General features: G+C 40.1%; 2 protein-coding genes across 2 annotated transcripts; both read right to left on the reverse strand.

Moving 5' to 3' along the window:
• Positions 1-9,609: 9,609 nt before the first annotated feature.
• On the reverse strand, positions 9,610-9,996 carry LOC145954634 (uncharacterized). The gene has a single exon (XM_083069321.1). The coding sequence runs from the start codon at positions 9,994-9,996 to the stop codon at positions 9,610-9,612; it is 387 nt and encodes a 128-aa protein (XP_082925447.1).
• Positions 9,997-11,259: 1,263 nt separating this feature from the next.
• Positions 11,260-14,901, reverse strand: LOC145954635 (uncharacterized). The gene has a single exon (XM_083069322.1). It carries the CDS (start codon positions 14,899-14,901, stop codon positions 11,260-11,262), a length of 3,642 nt encoding a protein of 1,213 aa, XP_082925448.1.
• Positions 14,902-16,872: the final 1,971 nt, after the last annotated feature.

Consider the following 16,872-nt stretch of genomic DNA (forward strand, 5'->3'; position numbering starts at 1 on the left):
GTTTTCTTTTAGTTTTACTTAAATTTTTAAAAAATATTTTGATTTAATTTTCAAGTTAATTAAAAGAGTTATAAATTTGGTAATTAACTATACCACTTGCTATGCTTGAAAAGGAAGTGGTAAGAAAAAAACACACTTTCTGCATCTTATTTTAAAAAACAAAAAAAAATAAGAGATAAATCGTTGTGAATAGTTATTTAAAAAGAACTTAAAAAATTATTATTTTTGTTTTTTAACATTTAAGAAATGTAATAATCCACTATAAAATAGAAAAAAGAACCATTACAAATTTCGTATTATTTTTACAATATATATATATATATATATCACCTGTTATAGTGTGAATGACTAATATTGAAAATTTAAAAATATGTAAATATTCATTTTCAATTAAAAAAAATAAAAAATATTGAATAACTACTAATCAACTTTAACATTTACATATATGTTTTGAAATTGATTTGTATTATTAAGGAAATTTAGTTCTTGAGTAAAGTGTGTGAGTACTATAAATTCCCTTAATATTTGTGTTCAATTTTCATAAATAAATAGAAAAAATTGACTTGTATGAGACAGAAATAAACTTTTGGCAAACTATCATGTATCCAACCAAGCACAACTTTTTGCTGAAACCGTTGTGTAAGTAAGTAAAATAAGTGACTGTAGCAAACCCTAGCACTGCTTGAAAAATTAAGTTTAATTTGGAGTGGGAAATTATGGGGACTAGTAGGGTCATAATAAGGAGGGAATGTTGAGAGAAGAAGAGTGAAAAACTAAAATCATGTTATTTGTGGTGTTAAGAGTAGGGCATGATGAAGGGTAGGTTGTCTCAGCAATCTAAGCCACACCATCAGATTTTGAATATGGTCCACTTTCAAGTGCTTAGTGAGTTCCATTGGTGTTTCGAATTGAAAAAGGACCTACTTTAGATGCATACATCTTTGTTTCCTTTTATTGTCATTTTCATGTCCTATATACTTTCTCTTTCCTTGAGTGATTCCATCCTTGAATTTTGAGATTCCTAATTTATCATCCTAAACTTGTATATATCTTGCTTTATCTTTAGTTTCGTGGGTTATCACACTTATCCTTTTCTTTTGTTGTTATTTTTTCCGGAAAAAAACTTGGTGTTTAATTTTTATTCTGGCTCCCAAAATTGATGTTAAAAGTGTAATACTGACACTTTCTACCTAAGTCGCTTGACACAGTATTTGTAAGATTTGTCTTAAAATACAAGAGATAAGTGGATCTTATACTTTCAAATTCAATTTTTTGTTTATGTTAAAATAATATATAATTAATAAAAATTATATTCCACAAATATATATTATTTCTTAATTTCTATGAACAAAAAAAAGATATTTTCTCTATACATATATATAAGCAAAATATGTTTAATTTTTTTAACTCAAATATAAGAAAATTTTAATTAAATTAATTTTATTTAATATGTTTAATTTTTTTAATTCAAATATAAGAAAATTTTAATTAAATTAATTTTATTTAATATTTTTAATTTAAAAATATCCATAAAACAATAAATAAGAACATTATTTACTATAAAAATAATTAAAAATATTTTAGTAAATATAATATATATTCTGTACGAAATCATCAAAATTAAATTACATTTCTAAGTCAGTGTGATATTGATTTTTTTTATTAATATATAAGTCTAGAGAAAATATTTATTTAGCAAGTTTTAAGATTATGCCGCGATACATCCATCATTAGGGATAATAATTAAAATTCATTTTATATGGAAGGTTTTTAAATATCCTTTTTCCTCTTTAAGACTGAGAAATTAGTTAACAGATAGGACAAAATAAATACTAAGAAAACATCAAGAATTTAAAAATAAGAAAACATTTATAAAAACTTAAATAATATTTAGAGAAACTTAAGGTATATTTAAGTAAAAAAAAAATACTTAGAATAATAACATTAATAAAGAGAAGCATATTTTGAGTCTTTGAGCAATGCCACATTATTTTGCATAATTTATGTATTTTGTATGTAGTTGGGTTTGGTGATGCTGAAGTTTGAGGGTGGGAACGCAGGAAAGAGCAACGTCTACAGATTCTCCTTCACAAATTCAAAGGGGAATCTGTAATTCACTTCAACGTCAAGGCCACATTATTTTATATATGAAAAGGATTCATATTCATGGATAGTACCAGATTATTATTATTTTTTAAATATAAAGATACTAAATTTTTATCTCAACAAAATCCTTTATACATCTAATCAAACTCTTATTAATATATATATATATATATATATATAAAAAGATTTTATGTTATAGATTAATTTTTTTTATTAATATGTTCAATAAATCCAGCTATTTATCTGATAAATGTGTTTTGAATATTTGCTTAACCCATTCTTTTCTGAAAAATTATTTTGTGCAGCAAATTTATGTAAATTTTTTTATAAACATGAGAATGAAAAAAATGAAAAATATAAAAGTAAAAAGGTATAAAATAATAATTAAATATATTGTTAATTCACTTTTTTCATATATTATCATTTAATTATAAATTATTGTATATATTTAATATAAATGTTAATTAGTTAACATTGTATTAAAATTAAAATTATATTAATAATATAATATAACTTTTCTTTTCTTGTTTTATAAATTTCAAATAGGTTAGATTTTGTTAGGCCTGAGTTTGACCTTGGTTAAAATACACAAATCAAATGATCAATTTACTTGTTATAAATCCTTTTTAAATACTTGACCCAACCTAAATAAAAGTCTAGACCTAGAAACCTATTTAATAGTGTATTTTATAATAAATAGTATTTACACACTCTAATATATATATATATATATATATATATATATATATATATATATATATATATATATATTGGTAATGGGAGGAAACAAAAACACAACAAATGAAAAATAAAACACACTCTAATGTTTGTTATATATAACTAAAATTACATAAACAAATAAAAACTATATTTTAAAATTGTATAAATAAGTATTTTTAAATATATAAATTATGTTTTAAATTTATGATAAATAATTTATATTATAATATAATATTATTTTGATTACTAATAATTTATTTAAAAATATTAAAATTTATTTTTTAAATAAATATTATAAATAAATTTTGGAATCGATATGAAGTTAAAAAAAATCATAAAAATCTTCTGAACAAAAAAGAACTCCTAAAAATGTTTTTCTTAAAGAATTTGTTTTTTTTAAAATACTCTTGTTCAAGATAGTTATTCATGTTTAATATATAGAAATAAATTTAACATAAAATAAAAGTGAAAAATAAATATATTAAATTTTATAAAAATCCACTCTAACTTATTTATAATATAAACATAGTTTTAAAGTTTAACATGACATTTACAGTAATAATTTATTTAAAATATATTTTATAATAAAATCTCTAAATAAAACACAAATTTATCTTTCAATAAGTTTTGTATTAATTTCATTTTTTTAATGAGTCAACACACTTAATATTTAAAAATAAATAAATATATGATTTTAACAAAATATAAAATATTTGATATAATGACACTTATAAATATTTATCTATATTTACTTAAATAGGCCAGCTTTAAGTTTAATAAACTTTTTAAATGATATAGAATACCTGAATTTTTTAATTAAATAAACTTTAACTAATAAAAAGAATCTTTACTTAACCTATTTTTTTTTTATAAAAGCTTAAAACAGGTTTAGATATAAGTCTAAAAAATCTTTTAAAAGTTTCTCTAGTTAAAAATAATTTTTATTTTTAATAAAAGAAATTAAAAAACTCTTATAAATTGTATTGAAACAAACAAATTATTAGTTTGATGGTGATACATAACTTAGCCTATAAACTCTCTCAATTAGTGTGATCTATTTCCATTGTTGTATGTTACCAAGCTACTCGAATAAAAACCAACCAAACCAGACCAGACCAGACCACTTACCATAAGTGATGGACCACAAAATAAACCAAACCAGACCACTTACCACTGATGATTGATGATTGATCACAAAAAAACAAAGTTAGAACCAGAGAGACAAATATAGATGACAAAACGAATTCAAACTATGACTCGGCTGTTTAATTAACATCTGAAATAAAAAATAAAAAACGATTTTGATAGGATCATATATATATATATATATATATATATATATGCTTAAATATAATAAATTTATTTTTATTCTTCAAATTTAAAATTATTATTTTTAGTTTTTGTAATTTCAAAAAAATCTTATTTTAGTTCTTATATTTAAATTTTATTAAAATTTTATTAAATATTATCGTATAAAATTTACTTATTGGTATTTTTGTTAGTGAAAATATTACATTAAATTCAATTGATTACATAATCGTCTTAATTTATCACTTTTAAATATATTATTGATAATCTGAGAGACTAAAACAAGATTTTTAAAAATTACAAAAATTAAAAATAATAATTTTCAATTTGAGGGGTCAAAAATAAATTTATCTTAAACTTAAGGGATTAAAAACATAATATATATATATATATATATATATATATATATATATATATATATATATATATATATATATATATGATGCATGGGGTGTGTTAAGTCATAATATTAATCCAACTCCGGTACAGATTAATTAATATGCAACCATTTTAATTTAATTAATTTTCGTATTTGTGCAACGCACGTGATGAAAATATAGAGTTTATCAATAAGTGATACAAATTAATATCTCAAATCTCTCCCACTAAACTGCCTTGACTCTTGATATAAAGAGTTTATTTTTGTGGTATATATATAATAATAAATTAATAATAATAATAATAATCTTAAATCTCTCACCATTAAACTGTATTAATAGTAAAATAATTTTGAATTTGAAAGTTGCATTAAATACTTAAAAAAATTATCACTCTAGTAATTTTATTGTACCTGTCTGAGGGCACACTCCTTTTCTTCTGGGTGAAAGGGGACCGAATAAGAGCTCCAACGATATCTCCAAGGGATGGGGGAGGTACCTGCAAAGGGTACTCCGACGCTCAAGTCAGTATATGCACGAATATCTAGGGTAAAAATGAACAGTGACATACCTTGTTATGTGTGACCTATTTATAGCATCTGACATGGGCCTGAGCGTGATGGGCCCTCTCAGATATTTACCAAATTAGGTAATACGGTACTAATTGGTCGTTAGGCTTTAATCATGTACTTACCTTTCTTGATTGTGATTACCGTTATGACTTGTTTAACCCTTTGGCAAGAGGCCGAGCCGGATACTAGTCGGAACGGCAAATGACCGAGCCGTCTAGTTTGTATACGGCAGCTTGTATACTTCCGGTTTGACCTATGTCGGAACGGTACTTGACCGAGCTGACTCGATGAGTGATGATGGTCCATATTGGCATTAACCAGACTGATGTCGGTTCTCGGCCTCATGCCGAGCCGACGTTGATGGTGATGCTTGTACGTGGCTATGCATAAGTGTCTGACGAAATGGCACGTGTTGGCCCACGTGACCGATACGGTCTCTCCGGTACAAAATGTACCTGTCTGAGGGCACACTCCTTTTCTTCTAGGTGAAAGGGGACCGAATAAGAGCTCCAACGATATCTCCAAGGGATGGGGGAGGTACCTGCAAAGGGTACTCCGACGCTCAAGTCAGTATATGCACGAATATCTAGGGTAAAAATGAACAGTGACATACCTTGTTATGTGTGACCTATTTATAGCATCTGACATGGGCCTGAGCGTGATGGGCCCTCTCAGATATTTACCAAATTAGGTAATACGGTACTAATTGGTCGTTAGGCTTTAATCATGTACTTACCTTTCTTGATTGTGATTACCGTTATGACTTGTTTAACCCTTTGGCAAGAGGCCGAGCCGGATACTAGTCGGAACGGCAAATGACCGAGCCGTCTAGTTTGTATACGGCAGCTTGTATACTTCCGGTTTGACCTATGTCGGAACGGTACTTGACCGAGCTGACTCGATGAGTGATGATGGTCCATATTGGCATTAACCAGACTGATGTCGGTTCTCGGCCTCATGCCGAGCCGACGTTGATGGTGATGCTTGTACGTGGCTATGCATAAGTGTCTGACGAAATGGCACGTGTTGGCCCACGTGACCGATACGGTCTCTCCGGTACACAAGCCCCCCAGCCTTTGAGGGGCGAAGCGACGCGAAAGGTTAAGGAAATAAAAACAGGATTTTTCAGTCGGTGTCTTGAAGAAGAAGCTAAGGGTTACAACTGATGGTGGGATATGAAGGGTTGTAACCGTTGGGCATTTGATGGCGTACGCGAGAAGTTATGGTGGGAAGCGAAGGGATATAACCGTTGGTCATTAATGACGCATGCAAAGTTGCGGCGGGAGGCGAAGGGTTGTGTCCGTTGGGCACTAGTGACGCATGCGAAGGGTCGCATATCCTGAACCGTTGGATCTAGATGATCCAACGGTATGCACGAGGGGGTGTCGCTTCAGGTAATCATGAGAGACGCCTATAAATAAGTGTAAGGAGGTGAGGGCTCTTTCGTGTAAATTCATTAGCTGCTCCGAGCCGAAGTTGTTTGGAAGCGTTTTGAGTATTATCAACGATAGGTCAAGCTCAACCATCAGGTACGTAATGGCTAATTTGGGTGTTGTTAACATTGACTCTTCTGGGGACGAAGGGGAATCTAGGTTAAGGGCAACGCCGAACCAGGATGCATCATCGGCTTCGGCATCTAATGGGGACAATTCCGTGGAGTCGGCTTCTGGGTCCGGTCACTCTCAAAGTGGGAGTGATTCGGCATCAGCTGTAGGTTCCGATGAGCAACCTAGTCGGGGTGGAGAATCATCAAGAGTGTTCCCTCCCATACCAACTCCGGGATATTCATGGGTGCACGGTGAGGTTGGTAGTGTATACTCTCGGTATACAAGTAAGAAATCTCTTGTGGATTTTGTATCGGCCGTGAAGTTTTTGGACTTTCCTGAAGATGAGGAGCCTTCTGCCATTTTCTTTCAGCCGTGCCGAGGCGACGGGGTGTCAAATCCGGACTTTGTTTATTTGAGTCAGGGGACTTCTAAATACCCTTTTTTCTATGTGTATGATTATATGTTCCGGGACTTGAAGATATCTCTCCCGTTTGACAATTACTTCATGGGTATACTTCGGCTTTTGAATGTGGCGCCGAGTCAACTTCACCCGAACACCTGGGCCGCTATGCAAGGGTTCAGGCATTTGTGTCTGGGTCTCGGTCTCTCTCCTACTCCACATCTATTTTTGCATTTCTATACTTCTCGGCCGACGAGGAAGGCCAAGTGGCTGTCTTTGATTCGCCACAGTGACTGTCTGCTACAACCTTTCACCACCTCCTACAAAAAATTTAAAGTGGGATTTATGAAGGTGATGATTCGGCCGGAACCAGGGAAAAAGTATTTCTTTGACGCTGAGGGAAATCCACTATTTCCCTTCTACTGGACCCGGAAGCCTCGCAAGTATGACACGGTTTCCAAGTCACGCTTGTCCCCAGAGGAGAGAGGAACTCTTGATTTTTTAGAAAAGTTGCCTCGGCCCTTACCATGCCGTCCTCTTGTCCGATTGTTTGATTCGGCCGATGTGGTCGAAGAATTAATCGGTATGGTATTTTTCCTACTTGTTTGAATTCAAGTGTTATCATTGATTTTGACTAATGATGTGCAGGTATAATGGCGGCTCATGATGATTTGGATATCCGCAACTTGCTTCGGAACCAACTAGCATCGAATACCGTGAATAGGCCTGCGCCCGCCGCGCGCATGAATCAACCAGCTGGTCAAGGTAGCGGGGTCGGACCCACGTCTCGGCCGAAGAAGACCACCCGGCCCCAATCTGAAAAAAGAAGGCCTGACTCTAGGGCCGAGGAAGAGAGTCGCCGGGCGAAACAGCGCCGAGTGGCCAGCCCCCTTGTTCCCGAAAGCTTGTCGGCGCCAAGTTTCTTGGCTGGCAATGTTAACGCTCAGGATTTCCTGAGTCAAGACCTGACCTCCGAGGTAGGCCAGGGGCTGCTGAGCCGAATGAGTTCGGCGCAGAAATGGAGCTTCTTTTGTGAGTTCCAAGTGCGCGCTGTGGCCATGGCACAGAGTATTGTCATGCAGCCGAACGGTGAGGCTGACGAGTTGCGCAAACAGCTAGCTGATCAGGAGAAGTCTCTTCAAGAGACACTGGCTGCTTTGACCGACGCTCAGACGGCTAGTGGCAAGTACCAGGCCGAGATAGATCGCCGAGGAAGAACCGCTGATGACTTGGCCCTAAAGGTACAGCGTCTCGAACTTGCTCTGAAGGGTGAGACTGATAAGGTGACAATTCTGAGCAAGGAGCTGGATGCTGAAAAGGCTGCCTTTCGTGCTTATCAGGAAAAGGCGCGCGCCAAGGTTCTTAGTCAGCATCAGGCCGGTTTTGCTCAAGCTGCTCGGCAGGCTTGCTACTTCGGCGACTTTCCTCCTGACTTCCACCTGGACATGACAAAAGATTTTTTCCAAGGGAAGTTGGTGGATATGACCTCCATTCCTCCTGATCAGGAAGCCGACGATGAGGCTCCGGCACGGCCAGCTGGGCCGAACGAAGGGGAGACTCTAAATGAGGAGGCTGCGCCTGAGGATGGTCCAGTTCAGGGGGAGCCAGAAGTAGTGTCTTAGATGTTTTTTGTCTTGAAATTTATTTTGTAATGCTGGGCCGATAGCGCCCCCCCCCCCTTGCATGTATTTCCAGGCCGATTAGGGCCTTTTGAATGAAATTTAAATTCTCGCAATTTTTTGGGTAATTTCTAAGTTAAATCCGTAACCGAGAGACTTCTCGCGAAGGAAGACGTAATTATTTATTTAAGCCACGTCCTTGGCCGAGAGACTTCTCGGGAGGGAAGACTTGTAATTAAATTTAAGTCGCGTCCTTGGCCGAGAGACTTCTCGGGAGGGAAGACTTGTAGTTAAATTTAAGCCACATCCTTGGCCGAGAGACTTCTCGGGAGGGAAGACTTGTAATTGAATTTAAGCCACGTCCTTGGCCGAGAGACTTCTCGGGAGGGAAGACTTGTAGTTAAATTTAAGCCGCGTCCTTGGCCGAGAGACTTCTCGGGAGGGAAGACTTGTAGTTAAATTTAAGCCACGTCCTTGGCCGAGAGACTTCTCGGGAGGGAAGACTTGTAGTTAAATTTAAGTCACATCCTTGGCCGAGAGACTTCTCGGGAGGGAAGACTTGTAATTGAATTTAAGCCACGTCCTTGGCCGAGAGACTTCTCGGGAGGGAAGACTTGTAGTTAAATTTAAGCCGCGTCCTTGGCCGAGAGACTTCTCGGGAGGGAAGACTTGTAGTTAAATTTAAGCCACATCCTTGGCCGAGAGACTTCTCGGGAGGGAAGACTTGTAATTGAATTTAAGCCACGTCCTTGGCCGAGAGACTTCTCGGGAGGGAAGACTTGAAGAAATAAGTGGAGATAATTAAGTGGAAGATGTATTTTCATTGATAAGAAGGTGCCTCGTTAAAAACCTTGCTAATCAAAAACCTCTTTTCACATTTTTACAAGAGGGAAAAAGATCAGTCAAGGAAAAGAGTGCACCGCGATACAATTGCATAGTTCAAGTATTACAAATTCGAATTTAACTGTAGTATGTCTTTAGGTGGGTAGAATTCCAGGTTCTTGGAATAACCTTGCCGGACAGCTCCTCTAGCTTGTAGGCCCCATTGTGGAGTGCATGTCGTATCCGGAATGGTCCATCCCAATTGGCAGAGAGCTTTCCTTCAGAAGAGTTACGCCTGGCTGCCCCCGTTGCACGCCACACAAGGTCGCCCTCGTGAAAAGTTCTTGGCTTTAGATTGGAATTAAAGCGCCGAGTCATTCGCTGTTTGCATGCCTCGGCCACCACCTGTGCCTTGTCCCGCACTTCCTCGAGGACATCGAGTTCGGCTCGGAGTGCATCGTCGTTAGATTCCTCCTGAAAGCTTTGTCGCCGGAAAGATGGTTCTCCAACTTCAACCGGGATCATCGCATCAGTGCCGTATGTGAGGCGGAAGGGTGTTTCTCTATTAGTGGATTGTGGTGTACACCGGTACGCCCAGAGAACCTATGGCAATTCATCGGCCCACACTCCTTTTGCCGAGCCGAGTCTTCTTTTTAATTCAGTCAAGATAACCTTAATGGCTGCTTCGGCTTGGCCGTTTGACTGAGGGTGCTCCACCGATGTGAATCTGTGCCGAATGCCAAGGTTTGCGAGGAATGAGTTGAACTTTTTGTCTGTAAATTGTAAGCCGTTATCGGAGATGATGGCATATGGGATGCCAAAACGGGTGATGATGTTCTTCCATACAAATTTTTGGACGTTAGCAGCGGAGATGCAGGCGAGCGGCTCGGCCTCAATCCACTTTGTGAAGTAATCTACTGCCACGAGGAGGAACTTCACCTGTCCCTTTGCCACGGGGAACGGGCCAAGTACGTCAATGCCCCATAAGGCAAACGGCCATGGAGAGCTGATGCTGTGCAGCTCGGCGGCGGAGGCATGGATGAGGTTTCCATGTCGCTGACATTGTATGCAACGCTTGACAAACTCAGCGCAATCCCCCTTCAGAGTTGGCCAATAATAACCGGCTCGTGACACTTTTGCAGCTAGGGTACGGCCTCCGGAATGGGACCCACAGATACCTTCATGAACTTCTCGCATCACATAATCCGCCTGCGAGTTATCAATGCATTTGAGCAACGGTGTGGAGAATCCTCGCCTGTAGAGGTCGTTAGCCACTACGGAGTACCGAGCGGCCTGAGTGCGAAGCTTTTTTGCCTCCTTCGGATCGGTGGGCAACTCTTGTTGGAGGATGTAGTTCCGAATAGGAGTCATCCAGTTCGGTGTGTCAGCATCGGCCGCCATGCATTCAATCGCCACACTTGGGGTAGGGATTTCCAGGTGGATGGTTGTTCTCAGCTGTCCTGGTTTTCGACTACTGGCAAGCCGAGCCAACTGGTCGGCTCGTTCGTTGGTGCTCCTGGGAACGTGTCGGATTTGTACGTCAATGAACTCCTCTTTGAGCTTCTGGAAGAGGTGGTAATACTGCAACAAATTAGCATCCTTAACTTGAAAATTGTCGTTGACTTGTTCGGCCACGATCTTTGAATCGGTACAGCATACGACCTTTGTCACACCCATCTCAGCTGCTAGTCTCATACCGGCCAGCAGTGCTTCGTATTCGGCTTGGTTATTAGACGCCCGAAAACCGAACCGGAGTGACTGTTCGACCGTGATGCCCGAAGGGCTGGCTTAAATTATTCCCGCCCCGCTTCCCTGCGCACTGGATGAGCCGTCGACATGCATTGTCCACGGTTCGTCGTGAAAACTACCTGCTGGGGTAAGCTCATTGACGAAGTCGGCCAAATGCTGTGATTTGATGGGTCCTCTCGGCTCGAACGATATGTCAAACTCTGAGAGTTCGACCGACCAGGCCATCATCCTGCCAGCGACTTCCGGTTTACGAAGAACTTTCGCAATCGGGCAGTCGGTTCGGACAACCACCCTATGACTCTGGAAGTATTGCCTGAGCCTGCGAGCCGTGTAGACGAGCGCTAGAGCTACCTTTTCGATTAACTGGTAACGCTTCTCGGCTTCTTGCAGTGTTCGACTGGTGAAGTATATCGGCCTTTGATCCCTCTGTTCCTGTATTAAGACAGCGCTGACCGAATGTCCCGACACGGCAAGGTAAATGACCATGTCGGAGCCGGCAGTAGGTTTAGACAGTATGGGAGGTGAACTAAGTCGATGCTTAAACTGTTGGAATGCTTCTTCACATTCATGAGTCCATGTAAACTGCTTTGCTTTCTTCAGCAGGGCGAGGATAGGTTGAGATATCTCGGCAAGCCGGGGAAGGAACCGTGAAAGCGAAGTCAGCCGTCCTGCCAACTTTTGTACGTCTTTGAGAGTGGTGGGACTCTTCATCTCCAGTATGGCTTGGCACTTGTCTGGGTTTGCCTCAATGCCCCGGCTAGACAACATGAATCCCAAGAATTTTCCACCTGATACCCCGAACACACATTTTTCGGGGTTCAGCCTCATTTGGTGTTGTCTGAGTGCTTGGAATACCTCGGCCAGGTGGCGTACATGGGCAGAAACTTCATCAGATTTGACGACCATGTCATCAACATAAACTTCGAGGCACTGACCAATCTGACTCTGGAAAATTTTATTCATCAGGCGCTGGTATGTGGCACCGGCGTTCTTCAGACCGAACGACATTACACGGTAGCAATAGTTGGCCGTCTCGGTGATGAATGCTGTTTTGTCTTCATCGTGAGGGTGCATGCGAATTTGGTTATACCCCGAATACGCGTCTAAGAAGGAAAGGAAACGGTGGCCAGACGCCCCATCTACGAGACGATCAATATTGGGCAACGGGTAGGCGTCTTTCGGGCAAGCTTTATTCAAGTTCGTGTAATCGGTACACATACGCCATTTCCCATTCGGCTTTCGGACCATGACCACATTAGCCAGCCACGTCGTGTAGTGGATCTCCCGTATAAACTGTGCTTCTAATAATTTGGCTACCTCAGCATCGATTGCCGCCTTCTTCTCCTCTCCGGTCTTCCGACGCCGCTGGGCGATCGGCCTTGCCTCCCTACTAATTGAGAGCTTATGGCACAAAAACTCTGGATCGATACCCGGCATATCGGAGGGGTGCCATGCAAATAGATCTCGGTTATCAAGTATTACCTGTCTGATGGCTGCTTTCTCTTTTTCCGTCAGAACAGTTCCCAAATAAGTCAGTTGGGTATCAAGGGTTCCAACTTGGAGTGGTTGCCTTTCTTCTATAGGCTCGACCCTTTCGTCGTGCCCGATTCGGGGGTCGAGGTCTATGGAGGACTGTTGGGTTACCGAGTGGACTTTTTGTGGCTCTTTGATCGTTTCGTCTTGCACTTTCGGTAGCCGCAAGCTGGCAAAGTAGCATTCGCGTGCGGTTGTTTGATCGGCGTGTACCGTGATAACTCGTCCTGACTGTGCCGGAAACTTCATAGCTAAATGAGGAGTAGACACGATTGCTCCGAGCCGATTCAGGGATGGCCGACCGAGCAGAATGTTATAGGAGGTGCTCGCATGAACAACCACGTATTTAACCGAGATGTCTCGGTATTCCGCCCCTTCGAACCCAAATCGTGTTGATAACTTGATATATCCTTTTGTTTTGACTCGTTCACCAGAGAATCCCACCAAAGGTTCATCGTAAGGGACCAGTTCGGACTCTGGAATTCCCAACTGCTTGAACGTATTCCAGTATAGTATGTCCGCTGAACTTCCTTGGTCAACCAATGTCTTACGGACGATGCAATTGTGAATTTCAACGCTGATCACCATCGGATCGTCCTGATCTGGGTCGATTCCCTTGAAGTCGGCCTCGGTGAAGGTAATGGTTGGCAAACGGCAACGATTTGTTTCCACGGCATGCACGTGTCGGACAGCTCGCAGGTGTCTTCGTTGTGCCGACGAAGATGAGCCCCCGCCAGCAAATCCGCCAGCAATGGTGTTAATAACTCGCCGTGGCTGTGTTGCTTGCTGTTCTTCATGCCTATCCCGTGACCGACTGCGCTCTCTATACGAGCGCGTTTCTGCTCTGCGGTGTTCGGAATGGTCACGTCTCTGTGATTGTTCGCCGTGTCGGGGCCGGTCGGGACGGTTCACAAAACCTTGCAACTGTCCTTGTTTGATCAAATCTTCAATTTTGTCTTTCAAGGCTGAACATTCGTCAGTTGAATGCCCACGATTGCGGTGAAATCTGCAGGATTTGGTTGTATCGGCTCGGGGAGGGGTCGATGCTCTCTTCGGGATAGTCAGCACTTCTGAAGCCAATGCTTGTTCTAGTACTGTTGACCGGCTGGTGTTCAGTGGTGTGTACTGTGTATACTTCGGACCACGGGGTGGCCGCTCGCGGGGTACGAGTTCTTTTGGACGACCGCGAAAGTTGTTTTCTATTGGCTTTTCTGTCTTGCTCACCACTTCTGCTCTGGCCTGGTTGCGAAACTCGGCTAGTTCTTCCATCTGCATATACTTGTCGGCCCTGCGCCGAAGGTCATCCATGCCTGCCGGTGGCTTTTTACAAATACTGTTGGCGAAGGGACCCGGCTTCAACGCGGTGGTTAGATGGTGTAAGGCGACGGCTGGGTTGAGGTCCCTGATCTCTAATGCCGCTTTATTGAATCGGCTCATGAACGCCCGGAGAGACTCCTTTTTCTCCTGGCGGATGCTAACTAGTGATAGAGAAGTCAACTGGTGTGGTCGGCTTGTAGCGAACTGGATGGTAAACTGAGAGGCTAAGGTGCCGAATGAGTCGATCGAATTGGCCGGGAGCCGAGTGAACCAGCTCAACGCTCGCCCTTTTAGCGACGTCGGGAAGATTCGGCACAGGGCGACGTCGTCGGTGGTGCTTAATGTGACCTGAGTCAAGAACACGTCAACGTGTTCATCAGGATCGGTGGTTCCATCGTACTTGTCGAGAGACAAGGACTTCCAATTGTCAAGGAGGACGGACTGCATGATATTGGGTGTAAAGGGATGTCGGTGTGATCCTGCCGGCATGGGCTGTATCGGTCGACTGGCCGAGGCGTGGGCGGCAGGGGCAACAGAAGTATAAGGGACTGAGGTGTGCTGGCCATGCGAATGGAACGACCCTTGAGTGTGGGTTGTCTCGGAGGGCTTCCATGTAGGATCGTGGTACTGGTTCTTGAGGGCGGTATTTTCCGCCCGTAGCGCAGCCATTTCGGCCGCATCTTTCTCCCGCTGTTGCTTCATAGCGGCCATCTCCTCCTTCATCTGTCGCATCATACTGTTCAAGTTTGTCTCTTCCGTCGTCTCGGCCCCTGACTGATGCTCGTCCTCGGACTGGTGTTCTTCAACGTTATTCTTTCTCGTCTTCACCATTCTTTCGATAATAATCTCGGACCAGCTCTCGGTTCGGCCCCACGGTGGGCGCCAAAATGTACCTGTCTGAGGGCACACTCCTTTTCTTCTGGGTGAAAGGGGACCGAATAAGAGCTCCAACGATATCTCCAAGGGATGGGGGAGGTACCTGCAAAGGGTACTCCGACGCTCAAGTCAGTATATGCACGAATATCTAGGGTAAAAATGAACAGTGACATACCTTGTTATGTGTGACCTATTTATAGCATCTGACATGGGCCTGAGCGTGATGGGCCCTCTCAGATATTTACCAAATTAGGTAATACGGTACTAATTGGTCGTTAGGCTTTAATCATGTACTTACCTTTCTTGATTGTGATTACCGTTATGACTTGTTTAACCCTTTGGCAAGAGGCCGAGCCGGATACTAGTCGGAACGGCAAATGACCGAGCCGTCTAGTTTGTATACGGCAGCTTGTATACTTCCGGTTTGACCTATGTCGGAACGGTACTTGACCGAGCTGACTCGATGAGTGATGATGGTCCATATTGGCATTAACCAGACTGATGTCGGTTCTCGGCCTCATGCCGAGCCGACGTTGATGGTGATGCTTGTACGTGGCTATGCATAAGTGTCTGACGAAATGGCACGTGTTGGCCCACGTGACCGATACGGTCTCTCCGGTACATTTATATTTAGCTTCAGCATATAACTATCTCTTATAAAAAGATCTCTTAATGGGATTAGTTATTGTATTTGATGGGAAATTCTTAGTTAAGAAAATATTTGTGCTCATGTAGGGAAAAGAACTCATATTAATCCGCTTAACATCTGGCTGACAATACAAAATATACTTTTAGAAACATAGGGGAAAAGTTACTTAATTAGCTTGTAAGAATTAGAAATTTAGGAAAAAGAAAATTAATCTTAAAACATAAATTAGTTGATCGGAATTGTAAGAAATACAAATATTTAATTATAATTATTTTATTAAATTGCTTAGTTGATTATAAATTTGACATGATTTATTTTTTCATTTCAATTAAAAATTATATGAAAACCGAATATTTGAGTTTTAATATTTTGATCTAATTAGTATTTTGAGTACGCAACAAGAAAATAGGAAGAAAAATATTTTCTGTATTTCATTATCATTAATTTGTTAACACTATATATGTTATATATACATATAAGTTTGTTATGGAAACAAATAATTGACCTACTAAGTAACTAAGATTCTAACCCTTGGTTACATCTATGATTAAAATAAATCTATCATATATATGCTAAGATCCCCCCTCAAGCTAGGAATGGATATTAGACATGCCTAGCTTGGACCGTAAAATCTGGAAAGCACTAGGTAACAAAGCTTTAGTATAGATGTCAACCAGTTGGTTTGCATAAGTAATAGGAAGTAATTTCAGAAGTCCAGCTTGCACCTTCTCACGAACTATGTGACAGTCAATTTCTATATGTTTTGTTCACTCATGAAAAACAGGATTTGTAGCAATGTGAAGTGTTGATTTATTATCACAATACAACACAGCAGGATGGTGAAAAAATAGTGGAAATTCTGCAAGCAATGATGTAAGCCATTGCAATTCACAAGTGGCACTGGCAAGTGCCCTATACTCAGCTTCAAAAGAGCTTGTGGAGACAATAGCTTGCTTCTTAGACTTCTAAGAGATCGATGTTAAACCCAAATAAATGGAGAAACCAGTGATAGATCTTCTAGTGTCAATGCACCCCACCTAATCAGAATCACTGAATCCCTTTAGATGAATTGAACCAGTAACAAGGAAGAAGATGCCTACACCAGGAGAACCTTTTATGTATCTTAGAATTCTGTTAGCAGCTTGTTGATGTGAAGAAATAGGTTAAGCCACAAATTGATTCAAGTTTTAAACAACAAAAGTAATGTCAGGTCTTGTGTTGGTTAAGTAAATCAATCTGCCAACCAACCTTTTATAAGAAGTAGCATCTTCAGCTGA

Source organism: Cajanus cajan, chromosome 2 (assembly GCF_000230855.2).
Source record: "Cajanus cajan strain Asha chromosome 2, NIPB_CcT2T_4, whole genome shotgun sequence".
NCBI lineage: Eukaryota > Viridiplantae > Streptophyta > Magnoliopsida > Fabales > Fabaceae > Cajanus > Cajanus cajan.